Source organism: Psammomys obesus, unplaced genomic scaffold, assembly GCF_907164565.1.
Source record: "Psammomys obesus unplaced genomic scaffold, mPsaObe1.curated_primary_1811, whole genome shotgun sequence".
NCBI lineage: Eukaryota > Metazoa > Chordata > Mammalia > Rodentia > Muridae > Psammomys > Psammomys obesus.
In genome coordinates this window covers 60,459,891-60,478,646 of record NW_026585644.1, presented here as the reverse complement: position 1 = coordinate 60,478,646, position 18,756 = coordinate 60,459,891, and the positions used below count along the sequence as shown (strand labels likewise).

Here is an 18,756-nt window from a genome sequence, read left to right as displayed (position 1 = left end):
CATTAGATAAGGATAGAAAAGAAAAATCATATCAAAACATTTTAATATATACTATGGTAAATAAGTCATAGGAAAGTTATTTGTAGAGTCAGTTGAATCTAATAAAAATGGATATGCATTTTTTGTCTGTCATAATTGGGCAGGTATAAAGCATAGAAAAGGATAAAATGTTATTAGAAAACCTGATTATGTAGACGGTTATATAAAGTGTGCATTTGTATTGAGGTATGTTTACACACACAAATATACGTTTATTTTGCAGTCTTCCTATTGAAGCGTATGTTCAAAGATAGAAACTTGACAAATTCTAAAATAGATTTTTACCAGTCACATTTTCTGATATAGTTGGCTAAGTTGGGCATAATTACAAAATGACAAAAATATCACACTGATTATAAATTGGAAAACATAATCTGAGATAATCTGAGATTAGAGGAAATATTACAGATTATCTTGAGAGCAGTGACAAGAAAAGAAGAATGATCCAGAGCCTGTTAAGTAAAAAGTTTTAGTGTCAGATTTTCTCATTATTAATGAAGGTAAAAAATTAGTATTTATAACTGGGCAGTAGTGACACAGGCCTTTAATCCCAGTACTCTAGAGTTTAAGGCCAGCCTGGTCTGTAGTATGAGCTCTAAGCCATCCAAGGCTGTTGAAACCCTGTCTTGAAAAACAAAAAATGAAGAAATAAAAAATGGTATTTACTTAACTCTACATGTACAAACAGATTTTTATATTTAAAATAACTATAATAATAAGATAGAACAAAGTGAAAATCTAATTAAAACTGAAATTAATGATGTAAACATTTAGAAATGATAAATATGTATAAAAACTTTGGAATGGAGTAATTAATAATTTGGTTAAATTTCTTCTGTGATTGACTAAAGAAAGTAGAGGTGGTGCAGTAGCATGGACAGGGCCCTGGGTTTCCTTTCCATCACCCACTTTCTGCCCCGCCACCCCCAAAGTTGGAGGGAGGGAGGAAGGGAGAATGTAAGAACAAGAGAGCAAAAATGCACAGGACTTAGACTAAGACAGGATATAATCTGATCAGGAATAATTTTAGGAGTTAAGGGTGCTGTTCTGTGAGGATAAATTTGAAAATCCTAATTATAAGGCTGTCCTGGCAGACATAAATTATGTGAACTGATCCACAAAGAAGTGAAAACTTAGTTACCACAGAGAAGATAGAAAGGTATGCTAATATTTATTAAATAAAAGTAGAAGGCTTTCTTAGTTGCTTTTTTACAGAAGCAGCTTAAGGAAGGAGAGGCTTCCTCTGCTTGTACTTTGAGGGTACAGCCTGTAGCACACTCTAGTGTGCTACCATGCATGCATCCATACAGCTTTGCTTTTTGGATATCCTATGCTTTGGACACCTCCACTGACCTGAGGTCTCCACACCATGCTCTTTCAGGGCCTCCCATGCATTCCTACCGTGACACACATTGTCTAGCCTCAGCTCTTCTCTAAAACTCTGGAATAAGTCTTAATGACCCCTTCAGTGCTGTATCTTTTTGCACCCAGATTTTGTGACTGTTTTGGCAAAGTCTTAACTGGAAACCACACAGGAGGGGGATTCTGGGAATAGTTCTTTCAATTTCAGTTTTATAGACCCAAGACATCCTTGGACAGGAGGGATGGTATTGTATAATCAGTCTTAGATACCATTGCACTGAATCCTACCTTAGCTTTTGAGGAAAGATACAGCAGCCTCTTTCCCTAGGGGTCTACTGCTTATCATGCTGTGTGAGATGCTCAGGAGAGCCTGAGCAGCGGGATGTAGCATCCCATTCCTTACTGCTTCTTACTTATTTTTACTTCTTACTTATTCTTCCTGCTTTCACTTATTTTGTAAGTTGTAAATTTGGAAGTGAATTTTGTGTAGTTTGTAATCTTAGGAAACACAGGGAACATTTTATGTCTTCTTCTTTTCTGTGGTGATAATGTAGTGAGAAGACCATGATCTTTGGAACTAGAAGATGTACTGAATCTGAGGATATTTCCTCATCTTTCAGTGATGATATTTTTTTTCTCATATCCTGGAGGAAAGAATCTGGTAATGCTTGTAAAATAACATCAGAGTGCCTGATGTACTGTTAGAACTAAGTTTTCAACCGTGGTTTGGAGTTCATACTAAATTACAGATGACTTCCTTCTTCATTGATTTTGCTCTCTAAAATACGTGAGTATTTAGTTGATGCTAAAGAGCCTGGAGTAGAGTGTAAGTCCTCTGTCTCCTTTTCTGTGAATACCATTGAGTATATGGTTTTCTCTTGAAGATGTGATACTGAAAGAAGCATCTGGGAGGACTTTGGCTCAGGAGTCCCTGCTTTTCATCCGTTAGTAGCCAGGTGTTATGGTGCACATCTGTAATCTTGGTAATTTAAGATCATCGTTTAAGATCATAGTGCATTTAAGGCCAACCTGGGCTACAGGAGTCCCTGTCCCAAAAGAATCAAAAAAAGGAGAAGAAAAAAATAAAAATAAAAAAGGTTCACAGTGAAAGGCATCCTGGGAATTTTGCTTGATTAAGCCTTTCCTCTTAAGCTGGGAGTTGGACTGTCTTTTACTTACTTTTCACACTTGTAATTTCCTTTTCTATCTCCTTGATGCTGCATTTGAGTTGACAAACTGTAAGTTAGCCTGCTTGCCTCCTTCCTGTTGCCTCCCCTTTTGCTCCCTTCTTCCCATAAGAAAATTGCAAGTCATTGTATTTTTACTTGATAACTTTGAAGTTTGTAATTCAAGCTGTAAAGCTTCTTCATTATTATTCCTTTACTTTTGTTTTTGCTCATTTAAATGATGATTTAAGCTAGAAAATACAGTATGCAAAATATTTGTAAAAGTCACAGTCTTTAATACTATGCTTGATAAAAAGAAGTAATGTCTTGGCTTTTTTTCTAAAGGTCTTATGGAAGCGTTTTTAAAGCAATACATAAGGAATCTGGTCAAGTTGTTGCAATCAAGCAAGTACCTGTTGAGTCAGATCTTCAGGAAATAATCAAAGAAATTTCCATAATGCAGCAATGTGACAGGTATGAAAATATCTTGTTTCTTTGTGTTAATATTGATGACTTTCACTAGTTATATAGTAAAATATATTTTTTGTTAATTATTTAAGTTGTTTTTCATGACTTCACATTGGAAGCAAGACCAGAGCTAAAGAGCCTGAGGACTAATGTGTATGCTTGTTTTTGGACTTACAGCTCTTTGGTAATAAAACAGGTGATATAAAAGGACATATACAGGGAGGAAAATAACAAGCCTTTCTCTTTTCGGGACATACTTATGGTTGAATATTAATTTTTTTGATGTTTAGTGGCTCATTTCTCCTCCTCCTCCTTCTCCTTCTTCTTCCCCTCCCTTTCCATTCTCTGTTTTCCTCTCCCTCCTCCTCCTCCCCCTTCCTTCCTCTCAGCCTTCTTCCCCCTCTCTCACTTCCTCCTCTCTTCTTTCTTCTTTCTATGCAGGGTTTCCTGTATAGACTAAGGCTGGACTTGAACCCCCTCTGTAGCTTAGGATGCCCTCAATTTTGTGATCTTTCTGCTTCAACCTCTGAGTGAGAGGGACATTCTGCCATATCTGGCATATAATTGTTTTTGTTTTGAGTCTGATTCATCAACAAGCACTTACAAATCATTTCCTATTGGACAAGTACTATGTCAGGATCTAGAACTACTAAGAAATCTAAGATTTCATTTTTCTTCTTGAGGGTCTGTGGTCTAGCTGGGACGACAAAAACATGAACAAATAGCTCCAGCTCAGAATAGTTAGAGTACTGACTGGTGGGTATTTGGAGTGAGAATGGGAACAAGAAGGCAGGATACCTTTCTCAGTCAAGGGTGCTAGGAAGTTGGAAATGCTGAGGAAGAGTTTGGTGGAGAAATAGAGGGATAAAAGAGTAAGAATTATATAGAGATGTGAAAAAACAATTCACTGGTTTGGGTTCATCTGACAGTATTTAGAATTATTGTAGTGGAAAGTAAGAGTCAGAGATTGATAGGAAATCAGGTTAGATAGATAAGTGTAGCTGATAAGAGGGTTTTTTTTGTGCAATGTTAAATATCTTGGTCTTTATTCTGTGAGGGATGCAGAAGGCATAATTATCAGTGTGTTTCGTCTGTGGTGAACTAGCAAAAGGGAATATAGTTCTCCTTTCCTAAAAGGCTTGAAAGTAGGAGCTGTGCAGCAGCAACATAGTGCTATCTGTATTTCAAGCTTTTTGTTGTTGTTCTTCTTCTTTCATATATTACATCCCCACTGCAGTTTCCTCTCCACCCTCTCCTCCAGCCCCCTCCCCCCCAGATCCACTTCTCCTCCACATCCTTTCAGAAAAGGACTGGCCTTTTAGGGCTATTAACCAAACATGATACATAACAAGATACAATAAAACCAGGTACATCCTCTCATATTAATGCTGGACTTGGCACCAGTAGGAGGAAAAAGGTCCCAAAAGCAGGCAAAAGAGTCAGAGACCATCTCTGCTTCCACTGTTAGGAGTCCCACAAGAAGATCAAGCTACACAAACATAATACATATGCAGGGGACCTACGGCAGACCCAGGCAGGCTCCCTGGTTGTTGCTTTAGCCTCTGTGAGCCCCAATGAGCCCTGGTTGGTTGATTCTGTGGACTAGGTTCTTGTGGTGTTTTTGACTGCTCCTACACTCCTTCCTCCCCCTCTGCTGTAGGATTCCCAAGCTCTGTCTAATATTTGGCTGTGGCTCTCTGCATCTGCTCCCATCAGTTGCTGGATGAAGCCTCTCTGATGATATTATACTAGGCTCCAGACTATGTGTATAGTAGAGTATCATTAATAATCATTTTATTCACTTTTTTTCTGGCGATATTTGGTTTTATTCAAGGTCTCTGGGCTATCCAGCCCCTGGTTCATGGTAAGGCTTATTTTTTATTTTTTTGTACTTTCTAATCACTAACCTTTGTTATTTATTTCATGGCTATAGGAGGTATGGTGGTTTGAGTTAGAAATATCCTCCATAGGCTCATGTAATTTGAACACATGGGCTCCAGTTTGGAGAGGATGTAGAAGCTGTAGGAGGTGGACCCTTGATGAGGAAGTGACACCAGGCTTTGAGCATTTCCAGCCTTGTCCAGCTTCCTGTTCTTTCCCTGCTTTCTGTGTGTGGATGAAAATGGGATTAGCTGGCTTCCTGCTCCTGCTGCCATGCCTTCTCTGTTTTGGTGGATTCCCTCAGAACCATATACTCCCTCTGCTTTTGGTCATGATATTTTATCATAGCAATAGAAAAATAACTAAATGCAGGAGGGTTGCTGTCAACCCCAGTGTCTACTCTCTAGGCAGGAAGAATAAAGAGTCTTTGCCACAATTGTCTCAAATGGTGTCTTAGTTGGGGACTTATAAGGGTCCAGACACACTGTCATTCCTAATCACATTGAAATCCTATAGTCATTATTCTATAGCCGTATAGTCCTACCTGTATATAAAGTTTTTATAGATACTCCCTGACTTATGATGGTTTGATGTCATATCAATAGGCAATTAGTAGAAACCTTTGAATTTTAAATTTTAAACAGTAAATTTTAAACAGTAAACAACAAATCTTACTGTTGCTCTTTTGATGCTGGCTAGCAGCAGTAAGCTATACTCCTGATATATCAGTAGCCTGAATAATCAGTAGCCTTCTGATTGTGAGAACAAACATTCAGTACCCTATAGCATATTGTATTGCCAACCTTAGGTGTTCGATAGGTTAGGTTTGTAAAGTACATTTGCAACATAGTGTGTTTAGTTTATAGTTTAGTTTACAGATCAGATCCTAGTGTAGAGTCAAGGAGCATCTATATAGTAAAAACTCTTTGGCTAATGAAAATGTCCAGTATATTTTATTTATGTTAGATATATGACATGTTTAGATTATATTGTATATTTTCTATCATAATTTGAAACTAAATATTAATTGTAAGATATACTTCTCAATCTTCAGATCAAAGTATGTGATTGCAAATTTCTCCTGGGCTTTGCTGACATTGGGAAGGAAATACTGTGCTAGGCTATCAGCTGTGTTTGGTACTTGTCTGATGCTGTTATTATTTTATTGTTATGCAAAGTAGTTTGGGGACTGATGTCATACTTTAAAGATTTTTATTTGCTGTGTGGCAGTGCTAGAGATAAATCTAGGGTCTTGCTAGCAAGTATATGCTGTGTTCTAAGTTACATCTAACCCCCTAGTGTTATATAGCAGGAATTTCAGCTCAGTATTGTGTAGGAAAGGGGGAGTGAATCCCAATGTATATTTACATATACAAATAGGTAGTAATAGAGTCATTGTTTCCTTAGCCTCAGCATATTTGGAACTTTTAAGAGCTTTTTTGGATTTCTGTAACAATATCTTACTTGTTTTCTTTGTCTTTAATTTTTACCCCCACCAATCCCTTTTTTTCCCGACACTAGGGTAAACTTTCTAACCTGAAAATTTCCTATTAAATACTTTGAAGTGGTTTATTACCAGCTAGATAAGTCCATTGTCCCCAGAATGGCACACAATGTTCTTGAAGGTACAGTCAGTGCCCATTCCTCCATTCCGTTGCTCTAGTTTCTCTTCATAGCGTGTTTACCTGGATTCCTCATTCTCTGACTCTTAGAGTCTGTGACTTCAATGGTTGTTTTTTGTTCAATATCCTTGAGTCTTGCCATGCACTACAATTTTTTTTTTTTGGAGGGGGTTAGGGAAGACTCACTGTGTAGATAGATCAGGCTGGCCTCAAACTCACAGAGATCCATCTGCCTCTGCCTCCTGAGTGCCGACATGCTTTGCCTTGCCAAGTACTATTGAACTTACAGTTCCTGTGTGGGCAACTTACTAGAACTTTTGAGATTTATCGATCTAAGTCATTCCAGACAGTCCTTTTCAGTTCTTACTGTGTTTATGGCACTCTTATTTATTTAGTTTCTTTTAAAGAGTTTTTCCCTTTTAATTTTATGTCTTTATATGAGTGTCTGTATTTATGTGTGTGCACAGCACTCTTGGTGCTCCAAGAGGTCAGAAAAAGATCTCTTGGAACCAGAGTTATGGGTGGTTGTTATGGGAGCAATCATGTAAGTGCTGGGAATTAAATCATCAATAGTACTTGGCAAGGCAAAGCATGTCGGCACTCTAACCCCAGCCTTTAACCCCAGCACTCAGGAGGCAGAGGCAGATGGATCTCTGTGAGTTTGAGGCTAGCCTGGTCCATCTACACAGTGAGATAACCCCACAGTGCAGGAAACAATTGAGACTGACCTTAGGTCACCCAGACATCCCCTGGAAAAGACTTGGGTTCTGCGGGCGCCCCAGGAGCCAGCCCAGAGCCAGAGCCAGGGACCCAGGCACCAGCACAGAGCCCTGCCTCCGCACCTGATTTGCTGCCCCAGATAGAACTGTGGGCCCCAGGGCACCAGAGACTTGAGTTTCACTGTCGGGTGCAAACCCACAGGGAGGGAAATGGCTGGTCTGATCTTAGAGCACTCAGCTGATACCACCACCCCAAAAAGGTCTCTGGAAAAGTTACCCAGTTTCGGCAGACGCCCAGACTCCCAAAGGCCAGAAAGGCAGAGCCAAACGCATCTGTGCCTGCGGGTTCTACTCGCCATCCCAGAAGGGGACACACACTGCCAGCCCAGATCAGAGTGTAGAGCCTCTGGACCAAAGCTGCACCCTCAGCCACCATCCCAGACCCGGGTGCACAACGTCCGGACTAGAGCAGCTCCTGCTGCCCCCAATCAGACAGGGACACACAGCTTCCGGCCCAGAGTGAGGCACCCATCCTCCAGACCAGAGAGGTGTGCACAGCATCCAGAACAGAGCGGTGCCCCCAGGCGCCAACTCAACCTAGGCGCACATTCTCCAGGCCCAGAGCAGAGTGGAGCACTCAATCCCTGGCCCAGAAACTTGCTGGGTGCTCCTCTCACCTTCCTGAACAGAACTGTGTGCCCCAGGATACCAGACTGAGTTTCCCTGTTGGGAGAAAACCCCACAGCTAGGGAATCAACAGGATCTTCAAGAGGGCTGTACCTGGAAAACAGTGTAACAACAACAACAACAGCTCACTAAATTCAGAATGAGAAACCCAGCAGCGGGGCAACTGTCTTGAGAATTTCTACGGGTGAGAGGAGAGCCCTCCTAACTAACAAGGACCACAGCTACTACTCAGGTCTTTACACCTGAGGTGAGCAGTGGCAATTCCTGAGAGACACTGGCCATACAGTGACCATACCCAAAAAGCAGAGGAGGCCTCTCTCAGGAAAAATCATCTTCCGGCCAAGGGAATTCTCCCTACCTCAGGACTCCAGGAAGGACAGAAACTAACAGCCAACATCTAAAACAGCCCAATGGGTAGAGGTCAGTGTAAAAGCCCAACCAACAAAAGACAGAGTAACATGGCATCTCCAGAACCCAGCCATCCAGGGGCGAGCAGCCCTGGACAACCCAGCATAATAGAAAATCAAGAGGATGACCTTACATCTATATGGATGAAGAGGATAATAGAGGAAACAAATAAAATACGTAAAGATTTAAAGGAAGCTCTCTTGATTATCTTTTTTAGGTGTATAGATTTCATTATGCTTATCATATCTTATAGGTCTATATAAGTGAGTATATACCATGTTTGTCTTTCTCCTTCTGGGATATTTCACTCAGGATGATCTTTTCTAGGTCCCACCATTTGCCTGCAAATTTCATGATTTCCTCCTTTTTGATTGCTGAGTAGTATTCCATTGTGTAAAAATACCACAATTTCTGTACCCATTCCTCCGTTGATGGACATCTGGGTTGTTTCCAGGTTCTGGCTATTACAAATAAAGCAGCTATAAACATGGTTGAGCAAATATCTCTTTTGTGTACTTGAGCAAATTTTGGGTATATACCTAGCAGTGATATAGCTGGGTCTTGAGGAAGCACTATTCCTAATTGTCTTAGAAAGCGCCAGATAGATTTCCAGAGTGGTTGTATCAGTTTACATTCCCACCAGCAGTGGAGGAGGGTTCCCCTTTCTCCACAACCTCTCCAGCATGTGTTGTCCCTGGAGTTTTTCATTTTGGCCATTCTGATGGGTGTAAGGTGATATCTCAGGGTCGTTTTGATTTGCATTTCCCTGATGGCTAATGAGGATGAGCATTTCTTTAAGTGTTTCTCTGCCATTCGATATTCCTCTACAGAGAATTCTCTGTTTAGCTCTGTTCCCCATTTTTTAAGTGGATTACTTGGTTTGCTGCTTTTCAGCTTCTTTAGTTCTTTGTATATACTCGATATTAGTCCTCTGTCAGATAAAGGGTTAGTGAAGATTCTTTCCCAATCTGTAGGCAGGTGTTTTGTTTTGATGACAGTGTCCTTTGCTTTACAGAAGCTTTTCAGTTTCATGAGGTCCCATTTATTGATTGTTGCTCTTAGAGCCTGTGCTGTTGGTGTTCTGTTCAGGAAGTTGTCTCCTGTGCCAATGAGTTCTAGGCTGTTCCCCACTTTTTCTTCTAACAGATTTAGAGTATCTGGTTTTATGTTGAGGTCTTTGATCCACTTGGACTTTAGTTTTGTGCAGGGTGATAAGTAAAGATCTATTTTCATTTTTCTGCATGTGGACATCCAGTTGGACCAGCACCATTTGTTGAAGATGCTGTCTTTTTTCCATTGAATGGTTCATGGGGTATGATTATCAATTCTTGTTTTGAAAGACAGATGGATGCACATTAAACATTGACAGGAGTCTACTGAGCGCATTTGAAAAACTCTAACTAGCAGTGTTTTCAAAGCAAAGACTCATGACCAAACCTTTGGCAGAGTACAGGGAATCATAAGAAAGAAGGGGAGTTAGTATGATGAGGAAAGGATAGGAGTTCCACAAGGACCAAACATATCTGGGCACAGGGTCTTTTCTGAGACTGACATGCAACCAAGGACCATGTATGAATGTAACCTAGAACCTCTGCTCAGATGTAGCCTGTGGTAACTCAGTAACCAATTGGTTTCCCATAGTGAGGGGAACAAGGACTATTTCTAACAGGAACTCAATGACTGGCTCTTTGGCCTCCCCACCCCCCAAGGGAGGAGCAGTCCTATTAGGCCACAGAGGAGAGCTTTGCAGCCAGTCCTGAAGATACCTGATAAAACAGGATCGGATGAATGGGGAGGAGGTTCCCCCTATCAGTGGACTTGGCAAGGGGCACGGTGGAGATGAGGGAGGGAGGGAGGTACTGGGAGGGAATGAGGGATCGGGACACGGCTGGGATACAGAGTTAATAAAATGTAACTGATAAGAAAAAAATAAAATAAAAAAAAAAAGATTTAAAGGAAGATAAAACCAAACAGATCATGGCTATCCGTAAAGAAATGCAGGAAGTTAAAGATAAGCAGATTATGGCCATCCTTGAAGAAATATGGGAAGATGCAGCCAAACAGTTTGTGGCCTTCAGAGAAGAAATAATTAAATAACTGAGAGAAATAAAAGAAACATAGCTGAAGGAACTAAAAGAAAAACAGGAAAATACAATCAGACAGGTGAAGGAGGTAAACAAAAAACTCAAGATCTGAAGTAGAACTGGAAAAATTAAAGAAAACACAAATGGAGGAAATAATGGAGAAGAAGAATTTAGGGAAGAAAACAGGAACTACAGAGGTAAACATAACCAAGAGACTACAAGAGATGGAATAAAGAATCTCAGGTGTAGAAGATACAATGGAAGAAATCGATGAATCTGTCAAAGAAAATGTTAAATCCAAAAAAATTCCTGACACAGACCGTCCAAGAAATCCAAGACAATATGAAAAGACAAAACCTAAGAATAATAGGAATAGAGGAAAAAGAAGACTCCCTTCTCCAAGGCCCAGAAAATATTTTCAACAAAATCATTGAAGAAAATTTCCCCAAGTTAAAGGAGAGGCCAATATGAATACAAGAGGCCTACAGAACACCCAACAAATTTGACCAGAAAAGAAAATCCTCCCGCCACATAATAATCAAAACAGTAAGTATACAGAACAAAGAAAAAATACTAAAAGCTGCAAGGGAAAAAGGCCAAGTAACATATGATGGCAAACCTATTAGAATCACACCTGACTTTTCAAAGGAGACTATGAAAGCCAGAAGGGCCTGGACGGATATCATGCAGACCAGAAGAGAACACAGAGGACAGCCCAGGCTACTCTACCCCGAAAACTCTTAGTCCTCATAGACGGAGAAAACAAGATATTCAATGACAAAAACAAATTTCAACAATACCTACACACAAATCCAGCATTACAGAAGACACTGGAAGGGAAAATACAAACCAAGAAAATTAGCTACTTTCAAGAAAAAACAGGAAATAATTAACCTTGCTACAATAAAACAAAAAGCAACCAAACACACAACATTATGACCACAACCAACATCAAAATCAAAAGATCTAACAGCCACTGGTCATTAATCTCTCTTAACATCAATGGACTCAACTCTCCAGGAAAAAGACACAGATTAACAGATTGGATGCGTAAACAAAACCCAGCAATCTGTTGCATACAAGAAACACACCTAAGGCACAAAGATAGTCATTACCTGAGGGTAAAGGGTTGGAAGACGACTTTCCAAGCAAATGGACCCAAGAAACAAGCAGGAGTAGCCATTCTAATATCTGATAAAATAGACTTTCAACCAAAATTAATAAAAAGAGATGGGGAAGGACACTTCATACTCATCAAGGGAAAATTCCACCAAGAAGACATCACAATCCTGAACATCTATGGCCCAAATACAAGGGCACCCACATTTGTGAAAGAAACATTGATAAAACTTAAACCACACATAGATCCCCACACACTAATAGTGGGAGACGTCAACACCCCACTCTCAATAAAGTACCGGTCAACTAAACAGAAATTAAACAAAGAAACAATATCTCTGACAGAGGTCATGAATCAAATGGACCTCACAGACATTTACAGAACTTTACACCCAAACACAAAAGAATTTTCCTTCTTCTCAGCACCTCATGGAACCTTCTCCAAAATAGACCATATAGTTGGTCACAAAGCAAGCCTCAACAGATACAAGAAGACTGAAATAATCCCTTGTATCCTGTCTGATCACCATGGAATAAAGCTGGACTTCAACAACAACAGAAATAGCAAAAAGCCTACACACTCATGGAAACTGAACAACTTGTTACTAAATGACAGCTGGGTCAGGGAAGAAATAAAGAAAGAAATTAAAGCCTTTCTAGAACTCAATGAAAATGAAGACACAACATACCCTAACTTGTGGGACACAATGAAAGCAGTGCTAAGAGGAAAGTTCATAGCACTAAGTGCCTTCAAGAAGAAATTTGAGATATCTCAGTCAATCAACTTAATGGCTCAGCTAAAAGCCCTAGAAAAAGAAGAAGCAGACACACCAAAAAGGAGTAGACGGCTGGAAATAATCAAACTCAGGGCTGAAATCAATCAATTAGAAACAAATAAAACAATTCCAAGAATCAGTGAAACCAAGAGCTGGTTTTTGAGAAAATCAACAAGATCGACAAACCCTTAGCCAAGCTAACTAAAAGGCAGAGAGACACCATCCAAATCAACAAAATCAGAAATGAAAAGGGGGACATAACTACAGACACTGAGGAAATCCAAACAATCATTAGGACTTACTTCAAAAGTCTATATGGCACTAAATTTGAAAATCTAAACGAAATGGACAATTTTCTTGGTCAATTTGACTTACCAAAGCTGAATCAGGACCAGGTAAATCAATTAAATAGTCCTATATCCCCCAAAGAAATAGAAGTGGTCATCAAAAGTCTCCCATCCAAAAAAAGCCCAGGTCCAGATGGTTTCAGCGCAGAGTTCTACAAGACCTTCAAAGAAGAGCTAACTCCAATTCTCTTCAAACTATTCCACAAAATAGAAACAGAAGGAATATTACCAAACTCATTCTATGAAGCCACAGTCTCCTTGGTACCTAAACTTCAGAAAGACTCAACAAAGAAAGAGAATTTCAGGCCAATCTCCGTTATGAACATTGATGCAAAAATACTTATCAAAATACGTGCAAACCGAATACAAGAACACATCAAAGATATTATCCACTATGACCAAGTAGGCTTCATTCCAGGTATGCAGGGTTGGTTCGATATACGGAAATCCATCAATGTGATCCACCATATTAACAAACTGAAAGAAAAAAAAACCACATGATAATCTCCCTAGATGCTGAAAAAGCATTTGACAAAATCCATCATCCATTCATGTTTAAAGTACTGGAGAGATCAGGGATACAAGGCCCATATCTAAACATAGTAAAGGCGATATACAGCAAGCCTAGAGCCAACATCAAACTGAACGGAGAGCAACTTAAAACAATCCCATTGAAATCAGGGACAAGACAAGGCTGCCCACTCTCTCCATATCTCTTTAACATAGTGCTGGAAGTCCGTGCTAGAGCAATAAGACATTTGAAGGAGATCAAGGGGATATAGTTTGGAAAGGAAAAAGTCAAATTATCACTATTTGCAGATGATATGATAGTATATATGAGTGACCCCAAAAACTCTACCAGGGAACTCCTACAGCTGATAAACACCTTCAGCAAAGTGGCCAGATACAAAATTAACTCAAAAAAATCAGTAGCACTCCTGTATACAAAAGACAAAAGGGCTGAGAAAGAAATTAGAGAAACAAACCATTCACAGTAGCCACAAATGACATAAAGTACCTTGGTGTAACCCTAACCAAGCAAGTAAAAGACTTGTGTGAAAAAAATATTCAAGTCTCTGAAGAAAGAATTAGAGGAAGATATGAGAAGATGGAAAGATCTCCCATGCTCATGGCTTGGCAGGATTAACATAGTAAAAATGGCCATTTTACCAAAAGTAATCTACAGATTTAATGCAATTCCCATCAAATTGCCAACACAATTCTTTACAGACCTGGAAAGAAAAATTCTCAACTTCGTATGGAATAACAAGAAACCGAGAATTGCTAAAACAATCCTCTACAATAAAAGATCTTCTGGAGGTATCTCCATCCCTGATCTCAAGCTGTACTATAGAGCAACAGGTATAAAAACTGCATGGTACTGGCATAGAAACAGAATGGTGGATCATGGAACGGAATAGAAGACCCAGAAAGAAACCCACACACTTATGGACACCTCATCTTTGACAAAGATGCCAAATCCATTCAATGGAAAAAATACAGCATCTTCAACAAATGGTGCTGGTCCAACTGGATGTCTACATGTAGAAAAATGAAAATAGATCCATACTTATCACCCTGCACAAAACTGAAGTCCAAGTGGATCAAAGACCTCAACATAAAACCAGACACATTAAATCAGCTAGAAAAAAAAGTGGGGAATACCCTAGAACTCATTGGTACAGGAGAAAACTTCCTGAACAGAACACTAACAGCACAGGCTCTAAGAGCAACAATCAATAAATGGGACCTCATGAAATTGAAAAGCTTCTGTAAAACAAAGAATACCATCATCAAAACAAAGCGACTGCCTACAGTTTGAGAAAGAATCATCACCAACCCTTTATCTGACAGAGGATTCATATCCAGTATATATAAAGGACTAAACAAGCTGAAAAGCAACAAACCAAGTAATCCACTTAAAAAATGGGGAACAGAGCTAAAGAGAGAATTCTCTGTAGAGGAATATCGAATGGCAGAGAAGCACTTAAAGAAATGCTCAACCTCATTAGCCATTAGGGAAATGCAAATCAAAACAACCCTGATATTTCACCTTACACCCATGAGAATGGCCAAGATCAAAAACTCAAGTGACAACACATGCTGGAGAGGTTGTGGAGAAAGGGGAACCCTTCTCCACTGCTGGTGGGAATGTAAACTTGTACAACCACTCTGGAAATCAATCTGGTGCTTTCTCAGACAACTAGGAATAGCGCTTCCTCAAGATCCAGACATACCACTCCTAGGCATATACCCAAAAGAGGTTCAAGTACACAAAAGGACATTTGCTCAACATGTTTGTAGCAGCTTTATTTGTAATAGCCATTAGCTGGAAACAGCCCAGATGCCCCTCACCTGAAGAATGGATGCAGAAATTATGGTACATCTATACAATGGAATATTACTCAGCAATGAAAAATAAGGAAATCATGAAATTTGCAGGTAAATGGTGGGATCTGGAAAGGATAATCCTGAGTGAGTTGTCCCAGAATCAAAAAGACACGCATGGTATATACTCACTCATATAAACATACAACACAGAACAAACCCACTAAAATCTGTACATCTAAACAAACTAAGCAAAAGAGAGGACCCTAAGTAAAATGTTCAATCCCCATCCTGAAAGGCAAAGAGGATGGATATCAGAAGAAAAAGAAAATAGGAAACAACCTCGGAACCTGCTACAGAGGGCCTCTGAAAGCCAGAAGAAAACAGGAAACAACCTTGAAACCTGCCACAGAGGGCCTCTGAAAGCTTCTGCAGTATAGAATGTTAAAGCAGATGCTGAGCCTGATGGCCAACTGTTGGGCAGAGTGAATGGAATTTTATGTAAGAAGTGGGAAATAGTAAGAGTTGGAGGGGACGGGAACTCCACAAGGAGAGCAACAGAACAAGATAATTTGAACACAGGGAACTTCCCAGAGACTCATACTCCAACCAAGGACTATTCATGGAGATAACCTAGAACCCCTGCACAGATGTAGTTCATGGCAGTTCAGTGTCCAAGTGGGTTACATAGTAATGGGAAGAGGGACTGCCTCTGACACAATCTGATTGGCTTGCTCTTTGATCACCTCCCCCTGAGTGGTGAGCAGCCTTACCAGGCCACAATAGAGGACAATGCAGCCACTTTGGATGAGAACTGATAGACTAAGATCAGAAAGGAGAGGAGAACCTCCTCTATTAGTGGACTTGGGGAGTGGCATGCATGCAGAAAGGGGAGAGAGGGTGGGATCGGGAGGGGAGGAAGGAGTGGCTTATGGGGGGATAAAAAATGAATAAAGTGTAATTAAGAAGAAATTTTAAAAAAAGAACAAACCTGGAAAAAAAAAAAAGAAGTGGAGAAAGATAGGACAACGGCAAAATTTAATTGGTCAAATTTAATTTATTTTTACATGAAGCATTTTAATGTTTACATAATTAAGACATATATTGTTTGAATGATGTAACTGTCTGAAATATTCCTTAATTAAAGAACCTAGTCACTGGCAGGATATATTAATGAAATATACTGATGCACAATTGATTCATCTACTTCCATGATTCCTCTCCTGGGAAGCTGAATAAAAGCGTGTGTGGGTCCCAGTCTCCCCGTGTATTCTTAATACATTTTTTTATTCTTTATGGATTAGTCTCATATTATTACTAGATATTTATAGTTTTGAAATTCTCCATTTAGTATACTCTATCATAAATAAGAAAGATATTATATATCTTTTTTGATGTAAAATGACAAATGTTAAGAGTATTATTTTAGGCAGAAATTGAATTCCAATCTTCTAATATATTTAGAGATTAAGTAATGTATATAACTTTAAATTTTCTAAATCACTCAGCAGTAAGGCATATTGCCCTCGAATAAATCAGCTGTTTCCCTCAAAGTGCGCAATGTGTTGTCAGTGTATAAATATTACTATTATTATTATTATTAATATTATATTATTTGAAGATATGTAACAGTATATATTTGAAAAAGTTATATAATTGTAAAAAATTACAGGTTATTAAGTCATATTTATGCATTGACAATTTATGAACAGAATTCACGTCTACCTATGTGATTTAATCTGGAAATAATTTGCTATTTTTAACTATGACTTCAGTTTGCAGGAATGTCTTTGTCAATTAATACAATAAAGTAAAAGAAAATAAAAAAAAAGAAAATGATTCTGGAGATACAGTTTTGCAGTTAAGAGCACTGGCTGCTCTTCCATGGGAACCAGGTTCAGTTCCCAGAACCTACATAGCAGCTGTGCTGGCTAGTTTTATGTCACCTTGACACAAATTATAATCATCTGAGATGAAGGAGTCTTGATTGAGAAAATGCATAGATAATATCTGGCTGTAAGTAATTTTCTTAATTAGTTATTGATGGAAAGAGGCCAGCCCATTGTGGGTGGTGTCATACCTAAGCTGGTGGTCCTGAGTTCTATAAAAAAGCAGGCCGAGCAAGCCATGGTGTGCAAGCCAGTAAACATCACTCCTCCATGGCCTCTGCACCTGGAGTTCCTGCCTCTAGTTTCCTTCTCTGTTTGAGTTCCTGTCTTGCTTTCCTTCTATATGAAACATGGTATGGAAATATAAAGTGAAATAAACCTTTTCTTCCACCTCCCCCCCAAAAAAAGACACAGATTAACAGAATGGATACGTACACAAAACCCAGCAATCTGTTGCATACAAGAAACACACCTAAGGCACAAAGATAGTCATTACCTGAGGGTAAAGGGTTGGAAGACGACTTTCCAAGCAAATGGACCCAAGAAGCAAGCAGGAGTAGCCATTCTAATATCTGATAAAATAGACTTTCAACCAAAATTAATAAAAAGAGATGGGGAAGGACACTTCATACTCATCAAGGGAAAATTCCACCAAGAAGACATCACAATCCTGAACATCTATGCCCCAAATACAAGAGCATCCACATTTGTAAAAGAAACATTGATAAAATTTAAACCACATAAAGATCCCCACACATTAATAGTGGGAGACTTCAACACCCCACTCTCAACAAAGGACTGGTCAACAAAACAGAAATTAAACAAAGAAACAATTATCTCTAACAGAGGTCATGAATCAAATGGACCTCACGGACATCTACAGAACCTTACACCCAAACACAAAAGAATTTACCTTCTTCTCAGCACCTCATGGAACCTTCTCCAAAATAGACCATATAGTTGGTCACAAAGCAAGCCTCAACAGATACAAGAAGATTGAAATAATCTCTTGTATCCTATATGATCACCATGGATTAAAGCTGGACTTCAATGACAAAAATAGCAAAAGGCCTACACACACATGGAAACTGAACAACTTGCTATTGAATGACAGCTGGGTCAGAGAAGAAATAAAGAAATTAAAGACGTCCTAGAATTCAATTAAAATGAAAGCACAACATACCCAAACTTATGGGACACAATGAAAGCAGCGCTAAGGGGAAAGTTCATAGCACTAAGTGCGTTCAAGAAGAAATTCGAGACAGCTCATTCAAGCAACTTAATGGCCCACTTAAAAACCCTAGAAAAAGAAGAAGCAGACACACCAAAAAGGAGTAGACGGCTGGAAATAATCAAACTCAGGGCTGAAACCAATCAATTAGAACAAATAAAACAATTCCAAGAATCAATGAAACCAAGAGCTGGTTTTTGAGAAAATCAACAAGATCGACAAACCCTTAGCCAAGCTAACTAAAAGGCAGAGAGACACCACCCAAATCAACAAAATCAGAAATGAAAAGGGGGACATAACTACAGACACTGAGGAAATCCAAACAATCATCAGGACATTCTTCAAAAGTCTATATGCCACAAAATTTGAAAATCTAAACGAATTGGACAATTTTCTTGATCGTTTGACTTACCAAAGCTGAATCAGGACCAGATAAATCAATTAAATAGTCCTATATCCTCCAAGGAAATAGAAGTGGTCATCAAAAGTCTCCTATCAAAAAAATTCCCAGGACCAGATGGTTTCAAAAAGAGCTAACTCCAATTCTCTTCAAACTATTCCACAAAATAGAAACAGAAGGAACACTACCAAACTCATTCTATGAAGCCACAGTCACCTTGGTACAAAGAC

The 18,756-nt window shown here is 39.2% G+C and overlaps 1 protein-coding gene across 1 annotated transcript in view; it reads left to right on the top strand.

Annotated features, from left to right (window-relative positions):
- Stk3 (serine/threonine kinase 3) overlaps positions 1 to 18,756 on the top strand; it is a 313,376-nt gene that overhangs the window by 36,641 nt on the left and 257,979 nt on the right. Inside the window, exon 3 of the mRNA XM_055620218.1 lies at positions 2,913 to 3,041. Within this exon, the coding sequence (XP_055476193.1) occupies positions 2,913 to 3,041 (129 nt within the window). The remainder of the gene's footprint in view (positions 1 to 2,912; positions 3,042 to 18,756) is intronic.